This window comes from Ailuropoda melanoleuca, chromosome 3 (assembly GCF_002007445.2).
Source record: "Ailuropoda melanoleuca isolate Jingjing chromosome 3, ASM200744v2, whole genome shotgun sequence".
NCBI classification, from domain to species: Eukaryota; Metazoa; Chordata; class Mammalia; order Carnivora; family Ursidae; genus Ailuropoda; species Ailuropoda melanoleuca.
The window spans coordinates 49452010-49475792 of NC_048220.1; the positions used below are offsets into that span (position 1 = coordinate 49452010).

At 41.0% G+C, this 23783-nt stretch overlaps 1 protein-coding gene across 4 annotated transcripts in view; it reads left to right on the top strand.

Moving 5' to 3' along the window:
- Nucleotides 1-23783, top strand: part of ARHGEF28 (Rho guanine nucleotide exchange factor 28) — a 314186-nt gene that overhangs the window by 60586 nt on the left and 229817 nt on the right. For all 4 annotated transcript variants that reach the window (XR_004624098.1, XM_034656360.1, XM_034656358.1 and 1 more), the window contains exon 2: nt 203-246. Coding sequence is in view for 3 of the 4 variants with exons in the window: in XM_034656360.1 (XP_034512251.1) it covers nt 203-246 (44 nt within the window). In the remaining variant the exon portion in view is untranslated. The remainder of the gene's footprint in view (nt 1-202; nt 247-23783) is intronic.

Sequence of the window (23783 nt, forward strand, 5' to 3'; positions counted from 1 at the left end):
AAATTAATGTGAAAGAAGAAAGGGGGAGGGTATTTTGTACAGATAGACTCTCTTTCCTGTCGTTCATGATTTTGTGTCTGCGGTTTTCCTCTCCTTGGTTCTTCCTCTCTTGTTGTTGATAACTGGAGGGCAGGACGCAGTGGTGCTGGTTGGTTATGGTGCCTCCTGTAATAACAGTTCTCATTCATTATCTTCTTTGCAGATGCAGAAGCCATGGAGTTGAGCTGCAGCGAAGTACCTCTTTACGTAAGTCCCTATGCACTGGGCTTCAACTCTCAGTACCCCTTTCTGACACTCAAAACCTACATTAACTGAAGTGGGGAGAGAGGTTTGGCTCACTGTTGACTTGAAGCTTTTTACAAAAAAAACCCTAGAGTGTTAGCATCTCTTTCAGGTACTCCCGTGGACCCTTTTAAAACTGATTGGCTCTTGGTTCTAAAGTCTGGGTTTTAATGATATTTCCCTGAGGAACTTTATTGAAACTGTGTAACCTCTGGACTCAGAAATACCCATTTCATTCATGTGAATGATTTTTGAACATTGTATTTTATGATATCCTGATAATATTCAAGAATATCTTCTCTGTGTGTCTTTTTTTGGGGTAAGGTTTAGTGACAGTTGTGTTCGCTAAAATGAAAGAGGAATTCAAAGGGCAAAGTGATGGGGCATCCATAGAATAGGTGAGGGTTGGGGTGACGGAGATGCCCAATGAAATGCTTGGTTAGGTGTGCCTTTTGCATTGAAGGAGGAAGGATTTTGTTCTTGAGAACGATTACTGGGTGTAACAGGGTAATGGTATATGGCTTCATCTTCCCTCCTTAGTTCAGGAAAAGCCTCCTTTTGGAATCTGACTGAGTTGGTGGGGTGTGAGCATGGATGGGTGTGTGGGAACTATGGTTTCAGGTGACCTCTGAATCATCAATGCGTGGATTTCAGCCAGAGTACTACATCTAGACTAAGAATATGAATTCAGTTAGGTTAATCCTTAATAGAACAAAGTATGAAGGAACTAGAACAGACTTAATCAGAATCTTCAGTTAAAATCTATTTATTCATTTCCCCTTATCACACTTCACTATACAGGTAGCCCACCTTCCCTTCTTCTTCCCCTACCCACCCCCCACCTTATACATACCCCTCTCTATTCTCTGGAGAAAAAGTAAATGATAAAATGAATGGATGTCAGAATAATGAAAGAGGTGCCTTCTGAGCTGCCCAGTGGTCTCTAGTACTCTTTCTAGGTTGCGATGTTCAGGTCGTAAAGTGTCTGTAGACAGTTGGGCTCTGCTCAGCCATGATTAAAGATGAAGACTGGTCCAAGGCTAAACTGTGAATAGCTCCTAAGTCTCCCTGGCTTTTTTTTTTTCCTCCGTACCTTTCTCCTCCTCAGCTCTACTCATTCTGTCCTTGCTCTCCTACCTCAAATCACACAAACCTAATCAAGATATAAAATCTTGTAGTTGATCAAAATCTTATAGTGTAGCTGTTTTGATTCCTACCTATTCGATTATGATCAGACTAGAGAGTCAGTACACATAGCCTAAGGAAAGAAGGGGCTTAAAAAACAGAGGCAAAAATATCAAACAGTATATACTAACTAGGATAAAATGAAATATATGAAAGGTGTTAAGAAGACATTGCTCAGAATCTCATCCCCCTGTAGATGTTATATTAAAATAATTCTTTGTCGATTCTAAGGTGCAGTTTGTCCCTCTCTCATTTCAACATCTCTGAAATTGAGATGTTCTCATATCCGCTGTGCATTCTGGCAGCTGTCATGTTGTAGTTACTACCTACGCATGTGTGTCCTTGGTTACAATGGTCCTATGGTTGTCACTTAAGATTACTTGTGACAAAATTACTTGTGATTTTGGTGATACATGAATTAAATGCTTTCAAGATGTTTCTACCAGAATTTGGCGTTAAGAAGCTAAGCTACTGTGCACACACAGTAACACAGAAGACATAGAAACAGCAGCATGATACATCTGTCTAAATTTAGAAGTTCTTGCAGTGAGAATAAAATAAAATTCAGTCGTATCATAATTGGTAATTTTTTTAGTGGAATATAAAATGGAAATTATAACTGATGATCTTAGATTAGATGAAATACATTATGTATGTTTGTGTTTAATATGACTCTTACTCAAGATACACACACACACGCACACACACATACACACATACACACATGTTGTAACCTGATCCCCGCCCCCGACTTAAATTTTTATGTCAGTATTACACACTGATCTCAGCCAATTTGAGTACTTGGGCACATGCAGTAAGAGGTCAGAAGGGATGCAGTATAATGAAAATAAGACTTAAACCAATTTCTACTAAAGTGGTAACGTAAATCACACATAAGAACTAGACTAAAACTTGTTTCTGTATTTTGGGGCAGGCCTCCTCTCTGCTTTTCTGTGTTCAGAAGTTTGATAAATATTCACTTCTAGATTCTAGTTTATAAAATCTGGTTTGTAAATACTTAATTTTTAAATTCATAGATCTATTTCATATATTATAAAAATTGCAAATATCAAGAAAAATTAAAACCTTATTTTTAATCCTGTCATCAGTATAAGCACTGTTGATATTTTCGTATGTTTTTTCAGAGGTATATTTCTATTTTTGTTGAATTTTATTGACATTAATGCATTATTAAGGCATCTATTCAGATGATGTTTTCTTATTTGACTGCAATATATATATATATATATAAGATATATGCATTAATATATTTATATATATAGATATCTAAAGATTTTATCGTTTTAAAGTAATCTCTACACCCAGTGTGGGGCTGGAACTCATGGTCCTGAGATCAAGAGTCACCAGGCTGTACTGACTGAGCCAGGCAGGTACCCCTTGACTGCAGTATATTAGATCTCTTTATTTTGTTGCTTTTATCTACTAACTAACTAATGTACTAACAATCTTAATTGTTATGATTTGTTCTTTTAGAAAAAGAAATTGTCTCTGGTACGTGTATAATGAAGGTAAAACCCAAATAGAACTAGAAATTTTAAAGGGCCTATAACATATTGAGATACCTTTAAATTATAAAATAATAATTGTATGCTAATGAAGAATCTTATTAAGATGGTCTTTAAAAAAATTGCAAGATTTATCTCATGAAGGACTAGATCACATATATGGAGTGATAATTATGGAGGAAAAATTTGATAGAAATCATTCCCAACTTTGCCCCACCCTCCACAAAAAGGCACCTCATTCAGGTGATTTTGTTGTTGTTCCTTTGATTATAAATGTTGTGACATAAGAATTAATTTTTAAAGTTCAAAGGTCTTTGCTTCTTGGTCACCAGAGAGAATCCTTACTAAAAATGGTAGAGTGTTTATCAGTTCTAGTAGGTTTTTGGTGATCTTTATGGTATTCTTTATATAGTATCTTATCATCTGCAAATAGTGAAAGTTTTACTTCTTTACCAATGTACATGCCTTTTATTTCTTTTTCTTGTCTGATTGCTGTGGCTAGGACTTCCAGTGCTATGTTGAATAAAAGTGGTGAGACTGGACATCCTTGTCTTGTTCCTGACCTTAGGGGAAACGCTTTCAGTTCTTTGCCACTGAGTATGATGTTAGCTGTGGCTTTTTCATATAAGGCCTTTATTATGTTGAGGGATGTTTCTCTAAACCCACTTTATTGAGGGTTTCTGTCATGAATGTTGTACTTTCAAATACCGTATGATTTCACTCTTGTGGAATTTAAGGAATGAAACAAATGAACAAAGAAAAGAGGCAAAACAAAAAAATTCTTAAATACAGAGAACAAACTGGTGTTTACAAGCGGGGGGGTGCAGGCATGGCATGGGTGAGATAGGAGAAGATTATGAGTACACTTACCACGATGAGTGCTGAGTAGTGCATTGAATTGTTGAATCACTCTATTGAACACCTAAAACTAATACAGCACTGTTATGTTAACTATAGTAGAATTAGAATTTTTTAAAAGTTGGTGGAGAGATATCTCTATACCTACAGAAAATCTATGGATGTAAATACTCTTTTTTTTTCCTCATGCATTTTGTTTGGATCCATGAAGAAAGCTTTCACGTTTCTTTTTAAAGTTTCATTCTTTTAGGTCTTTCACAATTGTTTTCTATTTCCAGAACAGCTGTCATTTTAAGGACTGTTTTTTGTCCTTTCTGTGGTCTGAATTCTAGGAGCATTTTTTTTTTAAAATTAGATTTATTTAGAAAGACTACACGTGTATGTGAGCTTGTGCAAGCAGAGGGGAAGGGCAGAGGGTGAGGGAGAGAGAGAATCCCCAAGCAGACTCCCTGTGAGCATGGAACCGGGTGCTGGGCTTGATCTCAGAGTCCTGGGATTGTGACCAGACCCAAAATCAAGAGCCAGCTGCATAACCAACTGAGCCACCCAGGCACCCCCAATATTTTTTATTTTCTACTTATGTTTTCTGTATTGTCGAGTCTGTGTATCTTTTTGCCAGGACAGTTTTAGTTTCCATTACTTCATTTTTAGTTTCTATGTAGTATTTTCAAATCTTCGCCTGTTTCTTATGCCCGTATAGTTTTATAATCTTGGGTATTTTATTTGTACACAAAGAAAGAACTTACAATATGTTTTTGTATCTCAGGAATTTGTTTTAGAGGGTGTTATGATTTCTGATTCCGTCTGGTGTGCCGTAGAACTTTATAGTTTTTTTGGCGAACATTTCCGCTTGCTTATCTTTAGGAAGGATGTGATCTTAGTGTTGGAGATGCAGGGATATTCCTCAGTTCAGCCACAGACTCATTCTCATTTTTAAAATGAAAAATGGAAGTCTGTTGAGTTGCTATTGCAGGAAAAGAGAAACACTGCACTGTTATAAGGTTAGAGAATGAGCAGGGGTTGGTGACTGGTAGCCAAGAATTGTATATCGATTTGTAGACCATGGGGATGTGAGCCTTGCAAATCCAATTTTCAGCCTCTGAGCTGCTTCCTGCATCTGTGCTCTAAGGGCACTAAAGGAACCACTTTGGAAGGCCAGGCTATTTGCTTGTGATAGAACAAATAGTAGACATACTGCTTGGAGGCGTAAGCTTATTATGTTTTTTATTTTTATTTATTTTTAAGGATTTTATTTATTTTAGAGAGGGGGAAGGGATGGAGGGAGAAGGAGAGCATCTGAAGCAGCCTCCCTGCTGGGTGGGGAGCCCAACACGTGGCTGGAGCTCAGGACCTTGAGATCCTGACCTGAGCCAAAAACCAGAGTGGGATACTAAATCGACCTCTAGGTGCCCCGAGGCTTAGTTTTTAGATTGAGTGGCAACATGGTTTTGGGAGGAGGAATGTTAAGCTAGCAAAGAGTAGTGGTGATGAAGCTAATGACCAGCGTGAAAGCCTGGAAAAGTGTCAGTTGTAATTGATAGAACTGATCTAAGATGTTTATTTTTGATCTTAAACCTCCTTAATTGAGGTTTCCCACTTGGGAGGTTGAAAGTTCTATATTGGAAGTCTAAGTTATTTTTATTCTTTTAGATTGTTGTTTTTAGCCCTTTGTTTCCTAGTTTGTACATAAAAAGATCGGAAATGATGCAAGTAGAGTTTAAAAGGAGAGATTTTGCTTACTCAGTATTTGCTTGAATTTTGAAAGAGATTTTGCCTTCACAAGCCCGATAGTATTTTTGCTGTTCGTTGTTTTTTGATTACTTTTTAAATTGAGTTTTCTCAAAGTTTTTGTAGATTAATAAATGTCATAAAATGAATATATGTTATACTTGTTAATCTAGTAACTTCCTCTTTTCACATTATATTTTGATGTAAGTTGTAATTAGCACTAATCTTCCCAAAATCAGGTCAGTGCTGTGAATAAAGCAGATGAGCTCTTCCTTGAGAAATTGCTGATTGCAAAAGTTTTTTTCTCAATAAAAATAGCTTTGTTTTAAATAATGTTATTTAACACTTGCTCATCATAAAAAATGTGAGCAGAAATATTAGAAATTACTTTTTGCAAATGTACACACAGTGTTCGATAAAAGGAATCCTATGGAAAATCCATAAGGATCTTGGGCAGATTCCATTATATATTCCTCCCCATTTTATACCTCCTATTCTGTCTTCCCTGATAACTACTGTTGAAAATTGATGCATTTGTCTCAGCAGCAAGCATTAGAATCTCCTTGGAACTTACTGGCAAAAAGAATTTTGAGACTTTTACCCCAGACCTACTGAATCAGACATCCTGGGGGTGGGGCCCAGCAGTCTGCATTTTAAAGCAACTTTCAGGTAATTCTGTTGCACACTGAAATTTGAGAACTCAACTTTATGTATTTACACGTTTTTGTGTGCTCCTACAACCCTATACATAAACTTAGACACAAGCTTTTTTTTTTTTTTAAAGATTTTATTTATTTATTCGACAGAGATAGAGACAGCCAGCGAGAGAGGGAACACAAGCAGGGGGAGTGGGAGAGGAAGAGGCAGGCTCATAGCGGAGGAGCCTGATGTGGGGCTAGATCCCAGAACGCCGGGATCATGCCCTGAGCCGAAGGCAGACGCTTAACCGCTGTGCCACCCACGCGCCCCTAGACACAAGCTTTAATAAAATTATTTTTAAAATCTGGATCATATTTGGACCTCTGTGTCTTTTCCGACTAAGCAATACCTGGTAGAAACTCCTCTAAATCATCAGATGTAGCTCAAACTCATTCTCTGTGATGAGTGCTTGTGGACCAGGTGTCCTTGTCTGTGGATGTGGGCATTCACTTTGTTTTGGTTCTCGGCAACCATGAACAATTACTTACTCGGTATCTCTGTCTATATGTCTTTATATATTGATATTTTTGTCTCTGTAGTATAGATTCCCAGGAGTGGAATAGCTGGATGAAGGATGTACACATTTCAAATTTTAGTGGATTGCTTTGCAAATGAGATGTAACAGCATTTCATTATGTAACTTTCAGATGTAATTAATATCTAGTTTTTTAGCTTGAATAACTACTAATTATGAAATTGGGTGTTTTCATTTTCATTGTGCAAAGGCAGTGTGTTAAATGTTGTATATTTTATAAATGTTCAAAAATTTCTTGATTTTTAATTTTTTTGCTATGGTTCTTCATTTCTTATGTTTCCCCAGTTCTGTTTAATGCGAGCATCTAATCCCTGGAGATGTTTATAACATCTGCAGAGGGTGTGTCTGTGAACCTTTGCGTGTGGGCTCTTGCTCTCTTCCACCCTTCAGGCACATTCATCGTAGCAACTGCCTGAGAAGAGCATCATCATTTCTTTCTCTGGAGGCTGCAAATGGTTTAATGGTTTGGCAGTGCAGTTTTCACTTCAGTAGTTTCTTGCCAGCTGGATCTCAGCTGCTTCCCTATTCCCTTAGCATTTTATGTTTGTTAGTTTTCCAAGTTCACAGTATCCTGCTGTGTTTGTCCCAAGAATATTGGTTGCTGCTGGGCTCATTGTATATACTAACTGAAAGTGTTATGTGTTTTGTTAATTTTTGCCATTCTGATTGGTGTAAGGTGGTATCTCATTGTGGTTTTGATTTGTATTTCCCTGTTGGCTAGTGATGCTGAGCATTTTTTCATGTGTCTGTTGGCCATTTGTATGTCTTTTGGAGGAGATTATGCTAAGTGAAGTTAAATCAAGCAGAGAAAGACAATTATCATTAGGTTTCACTCATATGTGGCACATAAGCAATAGCATGGAGGAACACAGGGGAAGGGAGGGAAATCTGAAGGGGAAGAAACCAGAGAGGGAGATGAATCATGAGAGACTCTGGCCCCCAGGAAACAGACTGGGGGTTTTGGAGGGGAGGGGTTTGGGGGAGGGTATAATAGGGTGATGGGTATTAAGGAGGGCCTGTGTTGTGATGAGCACTGTGTGTTATATGTAACTAAGGAATCATTGAACACTACATCAGAAACTAATGATGTACTATACAGTGGCTAACTGAACATATTAATAATAATAGTAAAAATAAAGAAAGTGTAATCTGATGTTTAGGCATCCGATTAGCTCGTTAGGTGGCTAGCTGAGCTAAACCTCCCCCAGTCAAGTGCTTGTATTTCTGGGGCTTGGAGGAACTTCCTTGAGTCCTTGGCTGAGTGCACTCTTGTTGGTCCCAGCCTTATGGGGGGAGGACCCGAGGACAGGTCCCAGGGTCTGTTTTTTAGCCAAGGGAGGCAGCTTCCTATTGAGGCTGAGCCTTAGTGGCTTTGTTCTCTGCTCACCTGGCAGACACCTCCTTCCTGACTCGTGCAGACTCCCTCTGGCTTCTGGTTCCTGTTGAAGGAAATCCTGTCCTCCAGATGCTGCTCCTTCTCTGCTTGGGGCTCTGCATCCCTGAGGGCTGCCTGTGACTGGCCTCTCCGTGATGATCTCAGTGTTAGTAAGGGGGGCTATCTTTGAGACTTTCGCCTGGTCACCCTCACTTCGAGATGAGGAAATTAAGGTTCTTAGGGAGACTAACTTACTTGACTAATTTAACCGAACTGGTTTGATATTCAGAATTTTTAATGCTACCTATATTAGAAGCTACATAATTTTGTTGCTCAGAAAGTGGTAGAGACCACAATAAGCCTGGGGTTTTCCAACCTTCACCAGTTAATTAAAATGACCTTCGCTTTGTACTGTCACCACAAGTTGATTGCCCCATTGGCCGTTACCTACGGGCGCCATTTTGTTCTTTATGTCCCTGCAGTCTCTTTTGAGCTTTAATTGAGAAGAATGGTGCCACTTCCTGGGCCTTCCATTAAAACATCTCCTTTTCTCAATTTTTTTTTTTTTTTGTTTTGCTGAAGAATCCTGCCAATAACTAAATCTAGGCAAGCCCTGACCTTCTAAAACTAATTTACTCAAAAAAAATCTGGGTTCAGTAATTGTTTTTCATTTGCCCCATCAAGCTTTCCAGCTCAAGTTGATAGATATTTTATTAGCTCAGGTGTCAGAGGGCATGGGTGAAGGTGTCTTTTAGCACATACCAGTACAGTTAATTCTGCCTTTGAGAATGGAATCAGAAAGGTCTTTTGCCTGAAAACGACTTCTAGATCACGTGTTGCCTTTGTGAGAATGTATTTTTAGCAAATCGAGTCTCCTGACTTAATCACAGCAGCATGTGCATCTCAACTAATTGCCACCTCTTGCCTGGTTTCTTCCCACATTGTTTTGGCTGGGCTAATTGAAGTCGCCTCTCCTTGATGGCTTTTGTTTTCTGCCAACTTTTTCCTGTTTGGTCCTGCTTTTACCTTTTTGCCATTTCTCCTCTTTTGCTTGTGTGGGGGCAAACAAACTCGAAAGCAGCATGTTCTGCTCATAGTGCAGGAGAACCATGGTAACTGCTTCATCCTGCTTGGCCAGCAGCCACAGGATGTCAGTTCCTGGAAGTCCTGTGTTCCTTCGCTGCTGCAGGAGATTGCTTGATGGTATGGCAGGAGCAGAGGGGAAAACCACTTCTCAGACATTAGCAGAACATATGACTTAGAATGTTACATAAACCCTCCATTAGCTTTGCCCCTGTCCAGATGCTTAAATAGTACCCTTTCCTCTTAGCACAGTGACAGTTTCTGGTAACCCCTTCTGTCACTACTGATATGACATACTTTTGACAAAGGGCCAAAGGTAAAATGTACAACTACAGGAAACTTCTGGAAGAATCAGCCCTAGCACCCAACTTTGAAGGAATGTCTTTGTGTGTAGATTGGGGGCTCTGGATAAATTAGTACCACATGTTCATAAAGTCTGATTGTCTCACTTCCCATGCTTCAGCCCCCACCTTTTGGGCAATATGCAGCCTTGTGTTCTTTAACACAGAAGGTGAAGTTATTGACATTTTTGTTCTAGTTGATTTTATTTTATATTATTTTTTTATTTTTTCTTTTTTTTAAAAGATTTTATTTATTTATTTGAGAGAGAAAGACAGCCAGCGAGAGAGGGAACACAAGCAGGGGGAGTGGGAGAGGAAGAAGCAGGCTCCCAGGGGAGGAGCCTGATGTGGGGCTTGATCCCAGAACGGTGGGATCACGCCCTGAGCCGAAGGCAAATGCTTAACGACTGCGCCACCCAGGCGCCCCTGTTCTAGTTGATTTTAAAAACATTGCCATCTGAACAATTTTAGGCATGACTCGTAGGGGTCAGATTTTTCTCTCAGAGAACCCTCAGAAGAAGTAAGATGTGATCCAGTTAAAATGTTTTATTAACACATTCTAAAAAGGGAGCTATTACAGAAGATATGATTCTGCATTATCAACAACTCTTCCCTCTCACCCCTCAGGATGTGCATGTGTGTGGTTTGGGAAGGTGTTTTAACTCCTGACTCTCTTTCCTTTTCATAATTTGATACACTCTGGCTTTAGCTTTATTTCTATCAAAACTTGATGTCATGAAGGTTACCAATTTTTCTCTTGCTTAATCAGAGGTGTTTAAGTTCCCACTTAGTGTAGTGCACTATTCTAGGCATTAAGGGTATGGCACAGAGGGAAACAGACAGGATTCTAAGACCCTGCTCTCCCAGAACCTACATGAAGTGGAGAGATGGGCAATAAGTAGGTAAACAAATAAAAACATAAGACATTCAGTTAGTGGTTATTAGGGCATCTACAACATGATGATGTTGGAGAGAGTGGTGTGTGTCATGAGGTAGGGTGAGAGCCAGGATCTGCCATAATGTTATATAAGGATCAGAAAGCACAAAGGGCCCTGAAGTAATAATGAACTTCACATTTTGGACAGCAAAAGGCCCAAGTGGCTGGATCATTGAGAAGGAGAGGAGACTGGTCAGAGAGGTAAGTAAAGCCAGGCCATGGAAAGTTTTGTACGCCAAGGTGTTGAAATGACAAGTTGGTGGGGAGTAAATGTGGGGAAGTTGCCCTATGTCATTCTTAAAGTTCATGAACTCTGCTGATTCTTACTGAGTCCTTTCTTGGCTATTGTGTTTTCTTCCTTTCGGCTTCTATGGGTGTTCCCAGGGCCCGCCCCTTTATTTTCTCTTTCTAGGCAAGCTCATCTCTCCTGTTGTTGGAACCACAGCACCTCCTTGAAGACTCCCACATGAGGGTCCTCCTCCTGACCTCTACGCAGGCCACATCTTTTGTTTCCAGCTGGCCTGTTTGGTATTTCCATTCAGTTACCTAGAACTGACTTAAAATCTGGACTGTTAAATTTTAAACAGTCTTTCGGTTCTTCTCCAGATTAAGCCCAACTTCCTGATTGCTGTTCCCGTATCACCATTCTCCCAGGCATGGTGACTTTACGTTGGAGTTTCCCTAATTCCTCCATTCCTTTATTCTCTGTAGTTGATCCGTCATTAAGACATGCTGATGGTCAAGGTTGTCTGTTTTCTCTCCCTTCCCTCCCATTATGCAAATTCATTTCTGGGTTGTTGCCTATAACCTCTTCAGAGTTGCCATTTTCTTAGACTTTGTGAATGTTTTATTCTCCCCCTCAAATGTAGCCATATTCCCTGTCTGTTCTGATCACGCAAGTTGTTGCTCTACCTTGGTGGACTTATTTTCTTACAGCAGAACCTTGCCCAAGCTGCTCTGGCTCCGTAATCAGAAATATCCCTCGTATAGGAATGGGATATATTATTGTATCTAGGTTATGACACTGGAAAGCTATACATTTGGTATCTTTTTAGAAGTTTTCTAAGACTTATTTGCACTTTATGAGTTAGGTTACCATTTTGGAAGAATGCTCCTACTTCCTGGTTTTTTCGGTAATCACCCCTTGGTGAATCATACCCACCCCTTTGTGCTGTGGGTATAGCCTGTGGCCTGAAAGGCCTGGCTTTCCAAAGGTGAGGATAATCAAAAGAGAATAATAGCTTTCTGCTTCAAATAATGATTTCAAAAAATTTCAGAAAATGAAAATTCCACTAAAGAAAACTAACATTCACATTTAAATAGGGCAAATTATTTGGAGCAAAATGGACACATGGATCCAGTGAAATATATTAGAAGTGTTTGGTTTTTAATCTGTTATATGCCAAACATGGTACTGTATACTTTTTAAAGAGTTCTCAATTTATACAAAACCCTAGGAATTAGTCTTCCTTTACAGAAAAGAAAGCTGAAGTTCAATGAAGTGGGGCTGGTTTTTCTTCATCAGCACTTATTTATCTGGACCAGGAGCTGTGAAAGGCTCAGAAGTGAGCAAGGAATAGCCACCTCGCTGAATTATGATAAAACTTGGATTTGAAACCCAGATCCCCTTTCAGCCCAGGGCATTCTCTGTTACACCTCAACTATGTGTTCTGTGGACACAGATTATTACCCGTCATTATATCAAAATACTTAGTGTGGTGTCCAGTGTACTACAGCCTTCCAGTAAATGTTGGGTGACGGCGTTTCTAGAAAACCACTGAGGGAAGGTCAGCTTGTTCTCTGACCCGTGATAGCAACATTCTAGGCCATGGCTGTGGTCACTGGGGAGGTGACCCAGCTGAAAAAATGATAATTAAAGATGGTGCTTGGTCACATCTGTGATGGTATAAACCCCTTGTACCATAAACTCCAGCCATACTGTTCTCAGTGCCTCATGAAGGTCCTGCTTATTCATTTTCCTAGACCTTGTATATGCTGTTTCCTCTAATTGGCACACTCATGTTTCCTCTCCCTTTATATAATTAAATTCTTACTCCTTGTGCAGGTTTCAGCTCAAATGGGACACCCAAACTTAACCATTTTAGGTTTTTGAGGAGGTTTTAATATTGTTTGGTTTCATCTCTTTTATTAAGCTGGGAATCACCAGGGTAGCAGAGATATAAAATAATATTTTTTTGTCCCCTAATTTTCCAGTACCAGTACAGTGCCATGCTCAATAAATATTTGTTAAATGAATGTATGGTTCTAATTTAGTTAGACTCAAACAGTGGTCAAGTTTCATTCAGTACACTTTTCAGTTTTATTGCTTGCTTATTTCTCTATTTTTGTACAATTTTCCCAGCAGATACATGACCACCCCTATTTTGGGATGGGGACAGTCAGGTTGTTTTGTACTCCAGGTGCACAATAGTCAGAGCAAAGGTCACATGAGGAGGGGGCTGTCACAATGTTCAGAAAGTTATGAGGTTTGGGGGGAACTGTGAGGTAGACAATTCCTAGCTAAGAATTAGTATTTAACAGGGAGGAAGCTCTGATTAAATAGTAGGGAATTAAAAGCTTATCTTGTCCAACTGCAGATTACTGAAGAGTTTCCTAACTCAGTAAAGATGATCTGTGAACGATGTCACACGAGCTCAAACCCTTTCTTTGGCATTCTTTACTAGTATCTCCCATGTCTCAGTTAGTACGCTCCGTGTCTTTGGAAAAAAGTGATTGCATTACTCCCTTACCTGTTTGAGGCACCTTGTAGTGTGGTGCAAAATGTTTTGACATATGAGCTATTTCATTAGACCTATACACTGCTGTTTCATGGAGGCGGTGAACTGAGAGGTGTTAAATGACCTGCCTGGGTCTGTTTGTGTATGTGTGCATACACTTGACCAGTTCAGTGTGTCAAGTTAGGTGAGACACAGGCAGGGGCAGATCCAGGTTTTGTGAGGCCTGAGCTTATGCAATTTGAAGGGTTCTTTTTCAGAAAAGGAATATAAAATTATAAAAGCAAAAGTATGTCAAAGTGAATATTTATAATGAGAGATGACAAAAATTTTAAAAGGTGAGAAATTCCGTATACATTCACAGTCCAGCCACCTCTTCACCAAATCCTGAAAATTCCGTAAGACATTTTAGTGCCGCCCAACAGGCAAGGGAAGTGTGTCCTGGGGAAGTCAAATGGAAAGACAGCATACTCAACTAATGGCAGTTAAAACATCTCCCACTTAACTCCAGCATAGAATATAAGGTAATTATTATTATTTTTTTCTGTAACATTTCACCCAAAACATTTTGGGCAAACAGTCACAAGCTAATTTCCCGATAATCCATGTTATTTTCCTCTGATGGTCAAGGTGACCACCCCTGACTTTCACAGATCAAACTGTCACATTTAAAGTATATTACAATTGGGAATTGAGAAAAAACCAAGCATAACACTTAGGGCTCTTCCATGGCCTCAGAAGAGGCCTTGTAAAGCAAGAGCCTTGAAGCTTAAGCTTTGTTAGCTTTATGGTAAACCTGCTGGGCAGAGTGTGTACAAACCTGGGAGAAGCAGACTGTCCTGCCCTCAAGACTTCATTAGTAGGGAGGCAACATAATCCTAGAAAGTGAATAGTGAGAAATGGTTGGGTAAAGATGAGCTGAGGATGCTTATGAAACCACCAGAGGGTCTCAGGGGACACTTATCAGTGGGATCTGGGGTTAAAAGGTTGAGTGGATTTAGCCAGTGGACAGGCAGGACAGGAGTGGTCCAAGCAGAGGGCATGGTGCGAGAGAGCATGGGTAGCCTTGGGCGGCAGGTGCTGGTGTAGATCACTCCTGGAGTGAGGGCAATGTGGGCACAGAAATCCAGCTCTTGTGACTCTGCCCGGCTGTATCACGTTACATGGTGGTTACACATTCTCGTACATGATTTTGCAGACATTTTCTTCTAAGTGCAGAGGAGAAGAATGTCTATGTCTTGGGACAGATGGTAGAATTACTGAGGGCAGAATCAGCAGCTGGAGTTTCTTCCCTGGTACTCTTTCAGAATAACAGCGATGGTCCTTTTTCTGGAGCAGGTGGCACAGACATGGAAACTTGTAGAGGGTCATGGCTGCCAAGGCTCCATGTTTTCCCAGGGTGCCTGCCTTTTACCTTTACGTTGTGAAGATCAGTAACAGTGAAAGGAGCTTCTAGAGAGAGAGATGTAGGGGGAAGCTCATGAAGCAATATCGAAACAGTTGTCAATGGTAGACCACGTCAAAGACTAAGTTCATCTTCTTTAAAAATTTCTGAAAACTTCAGTGCCAGCTAAGAATTTGAAATGACCACGTTGTGGAGCAACGTATAGATGAGGGCTGGTCTTAGATCATCTAGGATGTGGGAAATGGGGAGCATGGGAGAGAATTTGAAAATACAGGTCACTAAAACCAAATACATTTAAGCATCTGATATAAATGTTTATTGGTTAGAATATAATTGTAGTTATTAAGTGTGACTTTCTAGAAAAAGGAAACAGGGCCTCTTATATTCCCTTGAGAACAGATAACAAAGAATCCACAAAAAAATGAAATGAAATTAATGATCCAGTAGAAAAAAGTCTCTTGCACAGATGGTGTTGGGAAAATTGGACAGCTACATGCAGAAGAATGAAACTGGACTGTTTCCTTCCCATACACAAAAATAGACTCAAAGTGGATGAAGGACCTAATGTGAGACAGGTGTCTATCAGAATCATGGAGGAGAACCCAGGCAGCAACCTCTTTGACCTTGGCTGCAGCAACTTCTTGCTAGACACACCTCCAAAGGCAAGGGAAACAAAAGCAAAAATGAACTATAGGGACTTCATCAAGATAGAAAGCTTTTGCACAGCAAAGGCAACAATTGACGAAACTAAAAGGCAACCTAACGAATGGGAGAAGATATTTGCAAATTTTTTATCAGATAAAGGGCTAGTATCCAAAATCTATAAAGAACTTATCAAACTCAACACCCAAAAAACAATCTAGTCAAGACATGAGCAGAAGACATGACACACAGTTCTCCAGAGAAGACATGAACAGACAACAGACACATTAAATGGCCAACAGACACATGAAAAAATGCTCAGATCACTTGGTATCAAGGAAATATAAATCAAAACCACATGAGACACCACCTCACATGGGTCAGAATGGCTAAAATTAACTCTGTAAACAAGAGATATTGGCAAGGATGCGGAGAAAAGGGAACCCTCTCTCACACTGGTTGGTGGGAATGCAAACTGGTGTAGTCATTCTGGAAAACAGTATGGAGGTTCCTCAAAAAGTTAAAAATAGAGCTACCTTACAAGCCAGCACTTGCACTACTTGGTATTTATCCAAAGGATACAAACATAGTGATCTGAAAGGGCACATGTGCCCTGATGTTCACAGGAGCTATGTCCACAATAGCCAAATTATGGAAAAAGCCCAGATGTCCTTCGACAGATGAATGGATAAAGTGTGTGTGTGTGTGTGTGCGTGTGTGTGTGTGTGTGTGTGTGTGTGTAATGGAATATTACTTAGCCATCAAAAAGAAGGAAATCTTGCCACTTGTAAGGATGTGGATGGAACTAGAGGGAATTATGCTAAGTGAAATAAATCAGTCAGAGAAAGACAAATACTCTATGATTCCACTCATGGGGAATTTAAGAAACAAAAACAGATGAACATAGGGAAAAGGAAGGAAAAATAAGATGAAAATACAGAGGGAGGCAAACCCAAGAGACCCTGAGCTCTAGGAAACAAACTGAGGGTTGCTGGAGGGGAGGTTTAGGGGAAAAGGGGTAATTGGGTGATGGTCATTAATGAGTGCACTTGATGTAATGAGCACTGGGTGTTATATGCAACTGATGAATCACTACTAGTAACTAATCACCCAGGAACTAATAATACAGTATATGTTAACTAAATTGAATTTAAAGAATTTTTAAAAGGATAAATTTGTATATATGTGCATATTTTTTACATATATATGCATGTATAGAATTAATAAATTTAAATATTTAAAAAATAAAAGTAACTGCTAAGTACTTAAAAATGAAATTAATGAAGTACTCATTTTCAGTAGGGATGTTCAGATTAATGCTTTAATATGCAATTTTATAAATCTGTTAACATGTACTTGGCCACTCATAAATTAGATTAAGAATATTTGTGGGTCAAACAGGAATCACAAATGTTGTCATTTATTTTATTTTTTATTTTTTTAAAGATTTTTTTTTATTTTTTTATTTATGTGACAGAGACAGACAGCGAGAGAGGGAACACAGCAGGGGGAGTGGGAGAGGAAGAAGCAGGCTCTTGGCGGATGAGCCCGATGTGGGGCTCGATCCCGGAACACCGGGATCACGCCCTGAGCCGAAGGCAGACGCTTAACGACTGCGCTACAGGCGCCCCACAAATGTTGTCATTTAATCTCATCATAAAGTCTTGTGGGAAAGGGATAGTGCATATTTTCCGAAGAAACTGAAAACAATTGGCATTAATTGGAATAAAAAAACTATCACAAGAGTTAGTGGTACAAACATGACTTGTATGGCTGTTTTTTTGTATGAAATGCAACATCGGCTTTCATAATACTGCAGTTGTTTGCTTTTATTATAGTGATTCTTATGAATCTTTACACCTTCATTACTTAAGAATATAGTAGTAAAGATATTTTGGGAAAGTTACATGCAAACAATCATATTAGCAGGAGAGTGCACTCTTTAACAAAACCCAGTGGTGAGCACTTGATAATCACACCAAATTCTGTGTTTGCACTCAGATTTTTACATACTAGGTTTGTTTGAAGTGACAGCACCCTATACATCTTTGTGTGTTCTTGAATTTTAAGAAGGTATTTATACATAAGTGGTAGAGGATTAAATATGAAAATGGAGNTAAGCAGTTCCTTTTTTTTTTTTTTTTTTTTTTTTGATGAGTAGTAGTCTGTGGGATGGATGTATCACACTTTGTTCAACCATTCACATATTGTAGGACACGATTGCTTCCAAGTGTTGGCTACTATAAATCTGATGTGGACAATTATATATAGGTTTTTGTGTGGGCATAATTTTCATCTCTTTGGGATGAATGTGCAGGAGTGTGATTGCTGGATTAGATGTTAAATATATGTTTAGTTTTTAAAGGAACTGTCGAGCTGTCTTGCAGAGTGGCTGTATCATTACATTCACACCGGCAGTATATGGGAGATCCAGTTTCCTTGCATCATTTTCAATATGTAGCATTGTTGTTGTTCTTTCCTTTTAGGTTTTATTGAGAAATAATTGACCTACATCACTGGGTAAGTTTAAGGTGTACAGCATAATGGTTTGATACACATACAGTGAAATAGGTTTAGTTGATATCTACCTTCTCATATAGAGAAAATAAAAACAAAAGAAGAAAAGAAATATCACTATTTTAGGTTTTCTAGTAGATGTATAGTGATATGATCTCTAGAATAGATTTTTTCCCCTTTATTTTGGTGAAATAAACATAAATTTTAACACATAACCATTTATAAGGACATTTTGGTGGCTTTGGGTACATTTACATTGGTGAACAACCATTACCATGGTCCATCTCCAGAATTTTTCATGTTCCTCAACTGAAACTCTGTCCCCATTAAACAGTAAGTCCCTTTTCTCCTCCCCCCTCTGCCCGTGGCAACTGCTATTCTGTTTTTTTTCTGTGCATCTGAATTCTCTTGGTGGCTCATAAGTGAAATCATACAGTATTTTTTGTCCTTTTCTGTCCGGCTTATTTCACTTAGAATGTTTTCATCTACATCCTGTCATATGTCAGAATTTTATTTCAAATTTTTAAAGGCTGAATAATATCTGCTTATATACTGTATATCTCTGATCCATTCATTTGTTGATGGGCATTTGGGTGGTTTCCACCTTTTGCTTTTGTGAACAATACTGCTATGAACATTGGTATACAAATATCTGAATTTCTGCTTTAAATATTTTTGGTTGTGTATCTAGAAGGGGGGAATTTCTGGATCATACTTTAATTCTCTGTATAACTTCTTGAGGAATCGTCAAACTGATTCCAATTTCTCCACATCCTCACCAACATCTGGTGTTTTCTGTTTTTGATAGTTGCTATTCTCATGGGTGTGAAATAGTCTTGTATAAACTTTGATAAAGATACTTGAAATGTTTATGTAGCCATCTCTGTAGTATGGTTTACTGATTAAGATCCTGCAAGCTTTTCAGATTGCATCCAGTCTTCACTTTGTCTCAGGGTGAGATTAAAGTTAATTTATACATCTCTCTGAAATTACAGACATCTCTCATCTGAACATAATTGGATTTTGAGTTGAGATAGCAAGCATTTATATGGTGAGTTGAGGTAGCAAAGAATGCTCTATCTAAATCCATTTGGGTAGAAAGAGAGTTCAGGGGCGCCTGGGTGGCTCAGTCGGTAAGCGTCTGCCTTCAGCTCAGGGCGTGATCCCAGCGTTCTGGGATCGAGCCCCCATCAAGCTCCTCTGCTGGTAGCCTGCTTCTTCCTCTCCCACTCCACCTGCTTGTGTTCCCTGTCTCTCTGGCTGTCTCTCTCTCTCTGTCAAATAAATAAATAAAATCTTTAAAAAAAAAAGAGTTCAGATAGCAACAGATGTATCTAAAAGTTATGTGAATCCAACTGAAAAGCAGAAATCGAGGCATTCTCGGTGGGAGCGGGGAAGGTACTCTAAAGTCTAATGTCACATGGACAACATAGCGGGGAAACGTCAACCAGTCAGTTTATGCAACTACATGTTTTATGGCTAAATTGGTGACTTTCAGTCAAATTGCCTGAATGATGCTTAAGAGAATAGTTTTAACAATGTCTTGGAATTCCAAATGCAGAGTTTTTTGGTTTGGGATTCTCTGATCCTTACTTTATTGATTCTTTGATTTCTAGAAGGCAAACTCTTAGGAGATATGAGTAACTGGTTCCTGTGTGGAACATGATTTCTTGAGGGATGCTTCTAAGGTTGTTCTCAGGCCCTGGTCTGGTCAGCCCCAGGGAGGGAGAGCATGGCAGGTGGTCCTCAGTCATCATTAATTAAACAAATGTTTAATGAGCTTAACTGCTTGAACTTGGAGGCATTGGTAAAGTTAAGACCCTTGCATCTTTACCTTTCTGCATTAATTCAGTGATTGGAAAGTCTTTTAAAATTGTTATCTATCTATTCCTGAAAGAGTGTGTACATATACCGTGAATATTACTAAAATTGTAGTTGGGGGTGCAGGGATGCAAGAGCCACTGGCGCCCAGGGGCCCAAAGAGACCAGGTCCTGCAGTTCACCGTTGACAAAATCCAAAGGCAGAGAGAGGAGCAGTGGTGAAACAAGAAAGGAATTAATTTAGTGAGGTCAGCGCTCCGAAGACAGAGGACTCATGTCTCAAAGATGGTCTCTCAAGTGCTGAAAGTACTCTCCGGTTTATATAAGGCAAACATGGGACAGAGGTTGGTGGGTATGTGCAGGTGGGCAGCAAAAGTTGGGTCAGTCACGGTCTTGGGGTCAGTGATGGGCAGGGACTTGCTGGATCAGAGCCATCCTTATGCTTGAAGGGGTAGGTTCAGTTCCCAGCACGGGAGGCTTTGCCAGCAGGGTCTTTGGCCTGAGTTGAGATAAGCTGGAAAGAAGAATTAATCCACTAGAAAGTTGGAGTCAAAAGTGAAGGTAGTTGAAGTCCTCTTTCGGTATAGGTAGATCAATAGGTTAACTGCATGTACACGTTCCACAGTCAACTTGGTTTAAAAGAGAATTTAAATATCAGAAAAGTGACTTAGCGTGGGAGTTCTGTGGGAAGGAGTATCGGGAGGTGCTATGGTCTGAATGCTTTGTCCCCTGCAGATCGGTATGTTGCCATCCTCATGACCAGTATGATGGCATTAAGGGGTGGGGCTTATAGGAGATGCTTAGGTCATGAGGGTGGAGCTTCCAAGAATGAGATTAGTGCCCTTTTAAAAGGGACGGCAGGGAGTTCTTCCTATTTCCACTGTGTGAAGTTATGGTGAAAAGATAGCTTTCACAAGACAATGATGTATTGGTGCCACCATCTTGGCTCCAGAACGATGAGAAAGAAACATCTGTTGCTTGTTAGCCACCCAGTTATTGGTATGTGGTTATGGCCATTGGAGCGGACTGAGCCAGGAGGGAATAGGAGCTGGCATTTAGGTCACTCTGGCCTTGACTGAGGTGAGTTGTTGGGCCATCTGTGCTTCTCCCCAGTAGACAAATGGGTGTGACTATGTTGGCCTCAAGGTGTTAAAGGGGTGGGGTCATCGACCTGTTGGCCCAGGGTAGGTCGGTTAATCTCCTGGAAGTACCTAAGGGAACTGCTTTAGTCCTTGTCTTCAAAGGTTGCCTCATGGAAAAATGCAAACAGCCTTTACAAATGTAAACTTAGCCAACCAGAGTTACTAAGCCAGGCTGTGAACCAATTGAGGATTTTTTTTAGAATGAAGAGCTTTTAAAATAAACTGAATGTAAAAATGAGTCACAATGGGGAGAAACTTGAAACATAATCATAGTATAAGAACAAATTTCAAATCCTTTGAGCCAGCACCCACAGAGGATTACTGAAGCACCTTTAAGAGCTTCTGAATGGTCAGAAAACATTTTCTAGGTTATTTTTCAAGCAATTTATGGCAGAACAAGGCTCAGATGTCTGAAGGGAAGGAGGGTTCTGTTGAAGGATGTTCTGCACATCAGCCTTAACTTCTTCTAGAAGTGGATTTGCCTGAAAAAAAAAAAAGAAAGTGGATTTGCCTAGTCAACTTTACTTAATTATAGTGATGGTAGTGATTTTTACTTTTTCATTTTTACCTCAACCATTCTATTTCCCTTTATGCAGGGTGTAGCCTTTTTTTTTTTTTAAAGATGTTATTTATTTATTTGACAGAGAGATACAGCCAGCAAGAGAGGGAACACAAGCNAAAAAAAAAAAAGAAAGTGGATTTGCCTAGTCAACTTTACTTAATTATAGTGATGGTAGTGATTTTTACTTTTTCATTTTTACCTCAACCATTCTATTTCCCTTTATGCAGGGTGTAGCCTTTTTTTTTTTTTAAAGATGTTATTTATTTATTTGACAGAGAGATACAGCCAGCAAGAGAGGGAACACAAGCAGGGGGAGTGGGAGAGGAAGAAGCAGGCTCCTAGTGGAGAAGCCTGATGTGGGACTCGATCCCAGAACGCTGGGATCACGCCCTGAGCTGAAGGATACTTTTTTCTGGACTGTGCTGTCATCTCAGATGTTGACCTCCAATGATGGGAATGATGCTGGTGGTGAATGGAGGGGCTTATTAGTAGACCTGTGAGCACCCACCAATAACCACCTGTCCATAACCTGCTTAGACCCAGGTTTCAGGAGCGTTGGAGTGGGGTGGTGTTTCTGTGGCTGCTGCTTTTTTATGGTGGTCAACTTGGGTAGAATAATTTGTATCCCAGGATACTTAGGCAGTAGGTCCAGCCATCATCAAAGTTCTGAGTGGAGCTGGGGGTCAGAATGTTGAAATAGGGAAAACTTTTAAGATGGCGGAGGAGTGGGGGACCCCTTTTTCAGCCGGTCCCCTGAGTTGAGCTGGATAGGTACCAGACCAGCCTGAACATCCACGGAATCAGCCTGAGACACAGGAAGATACATCTGGATCTCTACAAATGAACATCTCCAGCGCTGAGTATCGAGGTACGAAGCGGGGAGCCGTGAAACCGCGCACAGATATCGGAAGCTAAACAGAAGGGGGAGGGAGCCGCCGTGTCAGGGCGCCGGGAAGCGGTAGCCACCTACAAGGGGGAGCGAACAGACCCGGACCCGCACACTTGAGACAGCAGGCTGAGAAGGGAGCTCCGGGAGCGCACGCGGGACGGCTGGCGGTTGGCGGGCCACCTGCACGGGGGAGCAGGCGGACTCGCGGACGGCACCCGCGAGACAACAGACTTAGAACGCGAGCTCCAGGAGCGCGCGCGCAGGGCGGCTGGCGGGCCACCTGCACCGGGGAGCGGGCGGACCGCGGACCCGCACTCTGGAAACGGCAGACTGAGTCCGTGAGCCGGGAGCGTGCACCACCAAGCATCTCACGGAGCTCCGGAGCTCCGGTGTGCTCACTGGATCGAGGCTGAGACCGGGAGCTCCGGGAGCGTCCGCGGGGCGGCTGGCGGCTGGAGGGCCACCTGCACGGGGGAGCAGGCGGACTCGCGGTCAGCACCCGTGAGACACCAGACTGAGACGGGGAGCTCCGGGAGCCCGCGCGGGGCGGCTGGCGGCGGGCGGGGTTGGAAACACAAAGGACAGAGACGTGCCGGCCCTGGAAGTGAGGGCTGGGACGCCGGGTGTGGGGCGCACAGCCCGGGATGCTGCAGGGTTGAGCAGCACCAACAGAAACAGAGTTAAAGTGGCCAGAACATCAGTGGAGAACGATCCGCGATCCCTCTGTTCTGAGACAGAGGCTGAATTTCAGCCGCTGCTGCTCTCTCAGAAGAGGCATAGCAAACCGCCAGGGAAAGCCGCCAGAGAACAAAAGCCCGGAAATACCGGCTCACAGGGTGCCCATCCCCATCCCCCCTCGCAAGGGACACAGAGACTCTACCCAAACAGGGTTTTCTGAGTACCTGCAGGCAGGCCCCTCCCCCAGAAGGCAGGCTGAAAAATCAAGAAGCCCACAACCCGGAGCGCCTGAGTGGCGCAGTCACCAAGCACCTGTCTTCGGATTAGGGTGTGATCACAACGCTCCGTAAGGAGTCCTTCATCGGGCTTCTCCACCGGGAACCTGCTTCTTCCTCTCCCACTCCTCTGCTTGGGTTCCCTTTCTTGCTGACTGTCTCTCTCTCTCTCAAATAAATAAATAAACTCTTTAAGGAAGAAGCCCACATCCCTAAGATCTCTATAAAACAAGGGCGCACGGCCTGGGTCCCAGTCAACACTTGGGCTCTGGACAACCCTGCAATCTCTCTTCATCAGAATGACGAGAAGGAGAAGTCCCCCCCAGCAAAGAAAAGATAATGAGTCTGTGGCCTCTGCCACAGAATTGGCCTCGGCCACAGAATTAATACATATGGATGTATCCCAATTATCAGAAATGGAATTCAGAGCAACAATGGTCAAGATGATGAGTAAACTTGAAAAAAGCATCAGAGAAAGCGTTGCTGAGAATATAGAATCCCTAAGGGCAGAAATGAGAGCGAATCTGACAGAAATTAAAAATTCTATGAGCCAAATGCAGTCAAAACT